The sequence below is a fragment of the Lonchura striata genome, chromosome 11 (genome assembly GCF_050655825.1).
Source record: "Lonchura striata isolate lonStrDom1 chromosome 11, ASM5065582v1, whole genome shotgun sequence".
NCBI classification, from domain to species: Eukaryota; Metazoa; Chordata; class Aves; order Passeriformes; family Estrildidae; genus Lonchura; species Lonchura striata.
The window spans coordinates 19202494-19213872 of NC_140713.1; the positions used below are offsets into that span (position 1 = coordinate 19202494).

At 49.1% G+C, this 11379-nt stretch overlaps 1 protein-coding gene across 1 annotated transcript; it reads left to right on the plus strand.

Moving 5' to 3' along the window:
* The first annotated feature begins 236 nt into the window (after window positions 1-236).
* Window positions 237-6607, plus strand: GINS3 (GINS complex subunit 3). The gene is made up of 3 exons (XM_021541072.4): window positions 237-455; window positions 1077-1310; window positions 3743-6607. Exons 1-3 carry the CDS (start codon window positions 282-284, stop codon window positions 3971-3973), a joined length of 639 nt encoding a protein of 212 aa, XP_021396747.1. The 5' UTR covers window positions 237-281; the 3' UTR covers window positions 3974-6607.
* The last annotated feature ends 4772 nt before the right edge of the window (window positions 6608-11379 follow it).

Below are 11379 nucleotides of genomic sequence, written 5' to 3' on the forward strand. Positions count from 1 at the left end.
CCGCTCCCATTCCCCATCCCGCTCCCCATCCCGCTCCCCATCCCGCTCCCATTCCCGATCCCGCTCCCATTCCCGATCCCGAGCCCCATCCCGATCCCATTCCCCGCTCCCGCTCCCGCTCCCATTCCCGATCCCGCTCCCCGATCCCGCTCCCATTCCCCATCCCGCTCCCATTCCCGATCCCGCTCCCCGCTCAGCGGGGCCGGGCGCGGCGGGCCCGGCGCATGCGCGGTGCCGCGGCGGGCGGTGCCTCACGGGCTGGCGGGAGCCGCGGCCCGGCCATGTCCGAGGCGTATTTCCCCGTGGGCCCGGGGCTGGGCATGGAGGAGAATTTCCTCTCGCTGGACGATATCCTGATGTCGCAGGAGAAGCTGCCGGGCCGCGCCGAGAGCGCGCTGCCGCGCCTGGCCGTGCTGATGGGGCAGGGCGGCGGCAGCGCCGAGTCCGTCCCGGAGGTAACGGGGAGGGGACATGGGACGGGGGACAGGGACAGGGGACACGGGACGGGGGACAGGGACACGGGACAGGGGACACGGGACAGGGGACACGGGACGGGGGACAGGGACACGGGACACGGGACACGGGACAGGGGACAGGGGACACGGGCCTGTCGCTCTCGGGAGGGGACGGGCGCGGGGGGCTCTGCCCCGGGGCCCCTCCCTCGCCTCCATCTCCTGTTGCGCCTCCCAGGCCCGGCCGCCCTCTCATCCTGGTCACTGAGTGATGCTCTTCGCTACTTTCCCTAAAGTTATTTTTGCTTTTATTATATACTCTTTGCCTGTTTGTTTTTTTTCCCCCTTCTTTTTCTCTTGCTGTTTCATCAGCTGACAATTCTTAAACCATAGAGCATCAATAAAAAGTCCACTTTCTGAGTGTTGTGGTAATAAGGCCTCTAAAGGGTGTCTGGTTTATGCTACAGTCACAAAGAACTGTTCTGAAAACAAAAGTGACTTTTTATAATGCTGGATCTTCATTAATAAAGAGAATTTCCTCTAGACATGCACTCTAAGTCTTTGGGGTTGCTTCAGGTGTACTTCCATGTCAAGGATCACTTTTGGCTTCTCTCGTTCCTCCAGGGATCAAAGCTGGAAATCCCCCTGTGGCTTGCTAAAGGGCTGCACGACAGCAAAAGGAGAATCATCTCTGTGGAACTGCCAAAGATTTACAAGGAAGCCTGGAGGACGGTGTTCAGTGCTGATGCCAATGTGGTTGATCTGCATAAAATGGGGCCCTACTACTACGGATTTGGCTCACAGCTCCTGAATTTTGAGAATCCAGAGAATCCTGAGATAGCTCAGACTATCCTGCAGGCAAGTATCTGAATCAGGTCCTGAAACTTAGATTTGCATTTTTCTATCTTCATTTTGTTCCCACCTGCTTAGCAGTCTTCAGGAGAAATATCCTGGTTTAATCCAAATTACTTCTGGATTGAATATGGATGTCCCTCTTGGCAGCTGCACAGGCTGGTGCTGGAAGCCTCCAGTGTGCATTCAGAAGTGTAATTTTAGCTTGGTGTTTCCACACTGTGAATATGGTATTTCATAAAATCCTGTAAAACAGGACTAGAGGAGATGTAGGATTATTTAATTATACCTGTCTTTAAATCTCTCTAACACTGAGACCTCACACCGCTCTGGGCAATCTCTTTCAGTACCTTGCCAGCCTCACCTTAGGAGCTTTGCTCCAGTGTTTGAACCAAAGCTCCTTCACAAGCTCTGTTCTGTTTGTCTCATACAAAGCAAATGCTGAGGACAAATTATTCTCTTCCTTCCTGCAGCAGTCCCAGTTCATTTGATGTTTCTCAATGTGTCATGCTCCCTAACCTCTGACTGCCCTCATTGTGCACTGCTGGTGCCTCTCCAGTGGATCTGCATCCACCACGCCATGTCCTGAACAGCAGTGCAGTCTCAGGACTTGTGCTGATGCAAACAAAAGGATTACTTTGTGAGTTTTGTGTGGCTGTGATGCTCTTGGCTCATCTTGGTGCAGCATCTGGTTTGTCACGATGCAGTCACATGGATCTGTGTTTGGTTTGCAGTCCACAGTGATGTGGTACAGGGTGCATCTGTGAACAAATAATTTCCTGACTCTACACTATTTCTGCCTTAATGTAAAACCTTCTGTTAGTCCTGGGTGAATGACATCCTCTTGTTTTCCCACCATCTTTCTAATTAGTCAGGATTGTTATGAATTAAAGAGGTCTGCTCCCTGACATGCCTGTAGTCATCCCTTCTCCTGCATGTAGCTTGCTGATTTAATAAGCACAGCTTCTATTCCTTTAGTAAGCTCATTAATTAACATCTCAAACAGTAGTTGGTTCCACAGAGACCCCAGTGGAACTCCACTCAGTGTGTTCCTCCCTGCTGACAGGAGCTGTGGATGATGGCTGTCTCTCCTGACCATCTTTGGCTGCTCTGGCTGCATCTTCCAACAATGCCCCATGACAGATACCCCTCTGCTGCTCTTCCTGCCTGTGCAAGGCCTGGCATCCTGCCCTAGCAGGAAAGCAGGCTGGGCACTGGGAGTTTGTTCTTGGCAAGTCCACGATGGCTGTAATTCTTTTATTGTCTTGCAGAAGTTTCTCTGTTGCTTCTTTGTTCCAGTATGCTTCCAGGAATTGATGCTGATGGATTTATAATTCCATGGCTCTTCCCTTCTCCCTCTCCATCTCCCCTTTCTCTTTTAAAAGATAGATGTCATCTTTGTCTATTTCCAGACTTCAGTCTTCTTGAGCTTTTAAACATAACCACTAACAGCTCTGCGATCTCTTCAGCCAGGTCTCTAAGTGGGCTGGGATGATTTTTATTGCAATTTTTTTTTCTTTCTCTGTGCTTTACATTAAGGCTGATGCAGAGAGGCATTAAAGTACTGCTGCTTTCTTGGAGCTATCCACTGAGCATGTGCTTTGTGCATTGAGGGGGTGCCCATGCCTCTTTTTGTCTTTTTCTCCTAATGGACATCTTAAAGAAAAAAGCCATAGTAAAATTCATTACTTATTGACAGAAAAATGAAAGTATTACAGGTTTGATTTCTCTTTTTAAAAGCAAACAAGAGGGGAGTTGTGCTTTATTTGTCCTTTATTTAACCTATTACCTTATCCTATAAGTTCTGGTGATTGTAAAATCAACTTCTGAAGCTCAGTTTTCAAAGAGTTTTGACCCCTTTTTTTTCCAGTTCCCAAAAGCAAAGATAGAGAGGAAAATAAAACGCCTTAAATATGTCTTGTTGCTTAGCTTTTCAAAATGCTATTTATAACTTGCAGATTGGTTTGGGTTTTCACATTTTTAATGGTTAAGTGTTTTTCTAGCATACTGAATGCTTTTCAGCAGCAGTTTGGCTTAACTTGCAGGACAGTGACAACTTGCAGCTTGTACGTTCCTGCAGCAGCTGCTGTGGATTGAAATTAATTCCCCCTGCTCTAAAGCAATGATTGCTTGAGAAGTGAGACAGAATAGATCATAATTGTGTTGTATCCTGTGGTCTCCTCAAGACTGTTGTCAGGGAGCAGCCAAAATCCAATTCTGTGTTTGCTTCCCATCAGGTATTTGATGTCCCAGCTCAAGCAGGGAGTGGTTTTGTCTTTGTAGCTAAGCTTAACAAGTGCTGTGCTGGTTGCAGACCCTTGGCTTGTTGTGAACAGCAGCCTAAAACTTTGGATTTTTAATTTTGAGAGCTCAAGCCACCAGGTCTGAGCTGGGGTGGCTCTGTGTTGCCTGCCAGTGACTCTGTTTGTTCCCCCCAGACGTTCATTGCCCGTTTCCGCCGCATCATGGACTCCTCTCAGAACGCCTACAACGAGGACACGTCTGCGCTGGTGGCTCGGCTGGACGAGCTGGAACGGGCTCTCTTTCAAGTGGGCCAGAAAGGGCTGAATGACTTCCAGTGCTGGGAAAAGGGACAGGCTTCTCAAATCACAGCTTCCAGTCTGGTGCAGAACTATGGGAAAAGAAAGCTCACAGAAGTGGATGGTTAAATGTATGAAGAACGTGAAGTTGTAGTGGGGGATACAGATTTACAGCCCTTCGCAGAAGAGAAAAATCAATCAATTTAGGGAAGGACAGACTCCCTGTCCGTTAATGGGAATTCTTCTCTGTAACAGCTTTGGATAAAACTAATGAAAATTTTAAAGGTAGAGGGCAAGGGTACAAAAACTAGATCACACCACTGAACAGCCTTACAGCTTACTCATAGCACTCCTGAGGAGTTGCAGCTAAAGTGTTTGCTAGGTGGCTGAAAGGCTATGAGAGGATTTTCTAAAAGGGTAATAAATAGTAATTATTGCTCCAAATTGATATTTACAATACCAGATCTGGACAGAAATGTAATTTGTGTATTTCATCTTGTCCTTCCCATCCCAACCTCCTGGAAACAGCTGTTGATTCTATGAACAGCCGTTTCCAGGTTCCCTGTTCTTTAGAGAGCCCCAGTGATTTGGAAAAAAACTGATACAGCATTATTTTTTTTTTAATTTCTTATCCACTGAGGTGGAACATGTGCTCTTTGTGAGGCAGGAATGTTTTTCTTTGCTGACTCCTGTACACAGTACCAGTGCCCTGGAGAGAAATACCTCCTCAAACCCACACAGCAAGTGGCTGCACAGGTCTCGTGCTGCCTTGTCCTCTCTCTCCCTTTTTGGCCCTTGTGACCTTGGTGCTGTGCAGTAAAGAGTGTTCTTGTTTGATGCCTGTGGCTTTTGTGCTGGATGTGGGAATTGGCTGTCTCTGTGATGGGTGTTCTACAGAGGAGGAAGCAGAAGGCAGCAAAGAGTAAAGTCTGGACCAGATCAAAAGCAGAAACTTCAATGGAAACTGTCCCATTATCAGCCTTTGAGATATTTGTTCCTCCCATGAGAAATTCATCTAATTTCTAAATTTGCTTAGTAGAAGAGACATAGCAAATAAACTGAGTTTCCTTCCTTCTGCTCCATCCAAATGAATCTAGGAATATGATCCTGGTAAATGTCATCCTTCCCAGTAGGAGTGACTGGATTTGGGACTTGCTAAACAGCACAGTGATTATCATCCCATGTGGATGCCCTTAAACCTGTATCATCTCAAGTCCCATTGGACTGGAGACAGAAGACATGGTTATCTCTGTAGGGCTTAGTTCCTGCAGTCATCAGGATGGTTGTCCTTTGGGAGCAGTATTAGCCACCTTACAGGTGCTTCTGTGCCTCTGGAGAAAGAGAACCTAAGCAGAGGAGCTGGATCCTGGTGCTGCTGAGCACTTCCACTTCCCTCTGTGGGAGGTTTCTTTCACCTCCCTGGGAGGTGACAGCAAGATCCAGGTCTCAGGGGAGCTGCACTGGACTTGCAGATGCACCTGGATATTGGATGCTTCAAAGAAGACCTCGAGCATCAAGGGCCATTCCTTGGGCAGAGCTGTTGAAGCTCAGCCTGTGGAGGTGGTGAGAGGGGACAGTGTTGTGCCTTCACAGCCATCACAGGGCCTCCCCCTCAGCTGCACAGGGCCAGCAGCTGTCCTGCCACAGGAGACTAGCTGGAAGATTGCCTGTCAAACTATTTGAAGTATGTGCAGGATGAAGTGCTGCTGAGCTTAATGACTTAATGGCACATAATGGCTTACACATTTGGCAGTTGTCCATTTCTGGATTTTTATCCTGAATAAATGTTTTGTAAGGGAATGCTCGTAACGTGAAAAGTCTGTTGTTAATTGTGCTGCAGAAGAGAAATCAAGTGGGAAAGTCCAGGTCTCTGCAAAAGTGTGGCCATGATAGATAATCCCTCTTCTCTTACAAGTAATGTGGTCAGGAGCTAACTTGTGCAGTTGTACCAGTGTAGAAATAGTTCCTATCTGACTTAGCCCAGGTGGGGTCTGGCAGCTTGTACAGGTTGTGGCAGAGACTCTGCCAGCCAATTAGTAAGCTATCCCTTTAATGAATTGCATTTTTAGGAACATAAAATGGGTAGAGATGACTCCATGTTACCTCAGCTTTGTTGTAGTGGTGGTGGGAGGTGGGAATTGGCTGTCTCTATCCAGATCCTGCTGCTCCAGGCACTGTGGAAACACTTCGTGTACCGTGGCAGAGCTGTGATCAGTGCTGCAAGGGGAGCAAGTTGAAGTCCATCTGTGGCAAGAAGCATCTTTCAGTTGTAAATATTATTTTACTGAGATGTTGGCTTTGGGATGTAGCTGGTTTATAACCAAAATCGTGAGTTTCATCAATTTCTGGACTGGTTTTGTTGATGATCCAAGCTAATTTTCCTGCATTTGTAAGAACATTTTTCTTCTCTACTGCTGGATGCAAAATTCAAACAGAAGGTTGCTCACTTGCCAACATTTTGTGCAACAGCCTTCAGAGTAGGGAGAAAAATAAATCCCTGAAGTAGTCTTCAATGTCACAGGTTTTTTGTAAGAAGACAATGCCACTTCTAGTAACCCTGAGTTTAAGACCCTGAAAAAATCTGATCCTGTAATTTTAAATTACAGTATTGCTTAGTTTTTTCCCATCCAGAAGTACAAGAGTGGTCTTTACTTCTTGTGAACACAACTGTCCTTTTCCATAGCACTGCAGCAAGCTTTAAGTTAGAGGAGTTTGAACTTGTGTGTTTTCAGAATGGTACAATAAATCTTCATTACAGAACTATCTGGGAAGTGTCTGAAAAGGACTTTTATTTCTCCCATGTCCTTTGGCTTTTAAATTTAAGGACTGCTGATGTTTATGACAGATCAGTCCATAGACACATTTTATTGTATTGCCACAAATACTTTCATTGTAATCAAGTGAAAAAATAGGCAAACTTTGAGCACCAACCAGGATGAGCAGCAACAAGAAGTGTTCTGGGAACTGACATACTGTAACACCAAGTATTATTTTAATGAGAGACACAGTGGCACCTGGCTGAGTTAGGAGCACAAGCTGTTCTGATCTTCAACCAGTGATTTTCTACTCTTTTTTTGGGTAACCAGCTAAAACAAAAGCTTTGTTCAAAATTTTAATTCAAAACTGGGTTTGGTAGGTTGCATTACCTTGTCCTAGATTAGAGCATACACGAGGAGTGGATCTCATGGTTGGCAATGAAAATGAAGGATTACTGACTGCTGCTGCAGGAGGGAAGTGATGAGAAAGCTGTGGAATTCAAAACCCTTCTGCCAGGGAGAAATTTGCCATCCCACAGGTCCTGACCACGGTGGTGAAAGAGAGGGCTTGAGACAAGGCATGAAAATAAGAAGGAAGAGGAGACAGTGAGCTTCCACCTCCCCATGGCACACTGAGTCTGTTTGATGGCTTTGTTTCCCAGTGGAAATTACTCTGGGGAGCCTCTTCCCTGAGGGCTGGCCAGGCTCTGCTGCACAGGGGCCAGGCTTGCTGGAAGCCCCCAGAGCAGAGTCCTTGCTCTGCTCTGGGGAGCAGGAGAGCACCAAGAGCACCGTGCTGTTTGCCAGAGCACTCCTCAGCTGGTGTGGAAAATTACAAGGGGCACAGCCCCAAAAAGCCAAGGCATTTGTTTTGGTTTTCCAAACACTTCATTAATGTCATTGACAATACCAGCAGGTTCCTCAGATTAGCTTGCTTCTATTTTTGAAGAGTTATTCCTCATGGCAGGCTGCCAGGCAGTGCCAGCAGCCTCAGTATCCTTTCTATCAGGACTGGCAGGGCACACTGGTCCATTGCCTTTCATTAGCCTTTGTGAGGGTTTACAGCTGCAGCTCTTTGCAGTGCTTTCCCTCACCTTGGGGAAAATGCACTTTCTTTGGGATTCCCAGCTGGACTGTGCAAGGCAGAAGTCTCCTCTGTTAAAGGAAAAAAAGCCACTTTGCTGCTGGTGGCTTGAGGCAAAGCACAGGCAGCAGATGGGCTGAGCAGGGTTTGGGGTGTGAGGGACATAGAAGGACAGGGAATAAGGAATCCCACTTTGCCTGCAGATGAGCTTAAAGACAGTCCCAAACTTTCCCTCCTTGGATTTCTGTGTCTGGAAATGGGCAGTGCTAAGGAGATACCTCCTGAGGGTCACAATGGTGTTCCATTTCTGTTGTGATGCTGTGATAAAAAAAAAAAAAAAAAAAAGGTGGCAGAAATCAAATGGAGGTTGAAACCTGGACTCTCAGCTTGTGTGGCGGGTAGGAGGGGGCTTGTCTCTAGCTGTCTGTTGGTCCCTTCAGGGCCATGGGTTCTCCCCAGGGAAAGCAGAGGAGGATTGTGACAAACCCTTGCTGAATATAAAAGACAATTTTCCCCCTGACTTCAGACCAGGAAGCTGACAAATGCTTAGAATGTAGTGTGGTGCTTTTTTTCCTCGGGCATTAGAGCAAAAGTGGAGTGAGGAGGTGGCTGTGGGACTTGGCAGCGATGCACATGGGAGGAAGCAGTGAAGCAGATGCAGTAATCAGAGTACAAGCAAAGCAGCCCTCACATGTGCTTATTTCTCCTGCTGTGGGACTATCCTGGGCAAGGTGGGTGTATCTTTGCAGACAGGCTCTCATCACAGCAAGGATTTCAGATGAGTTTCTTGCCTTCACCTCACAAATACAAGATTTGCAGGTTTTTGGCTATTTAGTTGACATCCTGCAGCCTCTTTCCTAGGTCCTCTGTGTCCATGGGTGGCTGAATGGCCATTTCTCTGCTGGGGTGAGGAAACAAGCCTCGCATGGGCCCTGGGCAGCAGTAAAAACCAACTGTGGGAGTCACACCCTTTGCAAAGGCTTCCAGAGAAAAGTCCTCCCTCTCCTCAGCTGTGCTGATGGAGACCAGGGAGTGCAGATGGAGTGGAGCCCTCCTGGGCAGGGCTGTACTCTGTACTCATGTACTACTGCCCCTTGCATTTGGGGTTACTCCAAGTTTGCACCAAATCAGCAGGGCTTATTGCAGTCGTGGTGGATTTACTGAGCTCTGCCTGGAGGCTGAGTTGTTATTTTTCCTTTCAGTTTGGGCTCTCAGGTGCACACATGCAGCTCTGGCTGCCTGGCTGAGTCTGTCCCTGCTGACACAGGCGGAATGGGGTGAACAGATCACCGCCTCCCTGGGTGGCCAGGCTCAGTTCACCCAGCACTGCTCTGGATTCCCACAGCATCCTCCAAGGGAGCCCTCCCCGGGCATGCAGTGACATTTAACTGAGTGGGCCCACCCTCATCTCTGGAGCTCTGCTCTGTCCTGGCTGCACCCAGCACCCTGGGGTTCAGCTGAGTCAACAGGGCAGGAAAAAGGCTCTAGGAAAAGAAAATCACTGCAAATCAGGCCTTAGGAACAGCATCTGCTTTATGGCAGAGACCGATTTAATCTCCTTAGCAATCGCCTCAATTGTAGAATCAGCAGGATGCTAATTAATTGAGAGGTGCTCAGCGACAGCCATTGAGATCCCTTCTGGCTTTAAGTGGAGGAAGCCTTTTGGGTTTGGCATTTGTGCTGGCCGCTGTCCTAGCAAGTGGGTCTGCCTGGGGGCTAAAGCCCTGTGTGGAGTGTCTGACACCAGTCACCTGGGGCTGCCTGTCCCTGTCTGCTGCCCTGCCCGGGGCTGCGGTGCCCACACACCCCTGAGATGATGGCACAGCTGTCGGGAAGCACTGCCCTGGCCACCCCTCCTGGCTCTGGGCCCGGGGAGCCGGCAGAGAGGGGTGGCTGCAATCCATGGAACGCCTCACCCTGCCTCCCTCTGGCCCTTCCAGCCTGGAGCCAGCCCCTCACCTCCACCCTGAAAGTCCACAAGCCGATTAAGCCCAGCATGTTAATTGGCTGTGACAGCTCATTTTGTTATCTTGCACTTCGTTATTGATGGGGTGCGTGTGACTGGATTCAAAGGGAAGGTCAGTGCCAGAATGGGCCAGAGCCCCTTGTTTGGTGAACCCCAGCACGGGGGATGGGGCTCCAGGAGCCCTGCCAGGATCAGCTGTAAAGCAGCAGCACGGTCACACAGCCAGCAGCTTCAGGGGACATTTAACCCCGGGCTGTGCAACACCCTGACTCAGGAGCACGTGGAGACTCCAGGAGAAGAGGGTCTGGGGAGGCATCTGGCACCCACTGGTACAAAGCACTCTTTCCAGGGCTAGGTGATACAAAGATTGGATTTAAAGCCCCTGAGGTGGGAAGATGCACAAGCCAGGGCAGCACCTGGTGTCCAACTCTCCCCAAACCAGTTTTGGGACGTCATCTTGATTTTGTCTTAGGTTTCTACAAGGGACAGGGCTAAAAAGGGAAGGAGAGGATGAGTGTGCAGGGAGCTGAAGAGCTGAGAGAGGAAGGTTTGTGGTTGTCCAGTGAGCCAAGAGCTGTAGTAGCAAGAGATGAAGACCTGCCTCAGGAAGTGAGAGAGGTTGGTGTTTCAAAGAGTCAATGTGCTGTCCTGAGACAGCAGTGACACACCTTTGGGCAGCCCTCTTCTTGCCTCTCTCCCAGCATCTGCTGGGTCCATGGCCCCAGTGCAGCATAACAAGAGAGTGCATTAGTGAGAAGTGGGATGAAATCGTTAGGATTGATGGATCAGAGCTAGAGGTATTGATCAGCTGAGGGCCAAGGAGAAGGTCAGGGGCAGAACTGGTGGGGTGCAAGGCAAGGGGAGTTGGGTGTTGGGCTGCTCCTGTGAAGGCTTTCTTGACCATCAAGGAGGAGGGACTGCAGGTGGCTGCAGCTGGTGGGGACTGGGAAACTGTGGAAACTGAGAACAGAAATTCAGTGCTCCAAATCCATCACCCTCCCCCTAAAGCATCACAGCAGCTTGCAGCTAGAGAGGTCAGCCCTTGGAAATGGCATTATTCCATCCTCTGAGGGAAGGTAAGAGTGGGCAACTTTGCTGTGTTGTGACAGGTGCTGTGCAGTTGAAAATGCTGATTAATGCTGCCTTTGAGAATGTGCCAGTTTCTGGCCTCTGAGGAGAGAGCCCCTGCTGTCTGTGCTCTGTCTCACGCCTATCAACCTGCTAAACACACATGCCATCATTCTGAGCACCCGGCTTGGCTCTGCTGACAGGTATTTATTTAAAACTTGGCTTGATTCCGAAAAGAGGCTATGGCAGAAGCAGCAAAGTGGGCCTGAGCAGTGCTGCTGGCTCCTGTGGCTGGGGGGAGGCAGGAAGGGATGAAGGGGCCTGCTCTGGAGAGATGGGCACAGAATCCTCCCTCTGGAAAGTGTCTCCTGGCACTGGGTGGCTCTCCAGGCCCACAAAGTGAATGCCTAAACTGAGGTCAGAGTTGAGCAGCTTCATTGCAAGGAGGAGCTGAGGGGAGTGCACTGCTGCAGGCACAGTGCTCCAGGGCCAGGTACCTTCCTCTGGAAATCAGCTTTACTCTGATGTGCTTGACCAACCAGTGCAGCTGATGGACCAGACCTTCAATTCCAGGCAGAGGTGCCTGTGCAGAGGCAGCTTTGGAAATGGCTGAGGGCAAAGTCCCCAGGGCTGCCTTGTTCCTGGCCCCAGTGCAGCTGAG

Coding starts and splice junctions, on each gene's coding strand:
- GINS3 (XM_021541072.4), top strand. CDS start 282: ATGTCCGAGGCGTATTTCCCCGTGGGCCCGGGGCTGGGCATGGAGGAG. Junction 456..1,076: donor GCGCCGAGTCCGTCCCGGAG/GTAACGGGGAGG, acceptor TCGTTCCTCCAG/GGATCAAAGCTGGAAATCCC. Junction 1,311..3,742: donor TAGCTCAGACTATCCTGCAG/GCAAGTATCTGA, acceptor TGTTCCCCCCAG/ACGTTCATTGCCCGTTTCCG.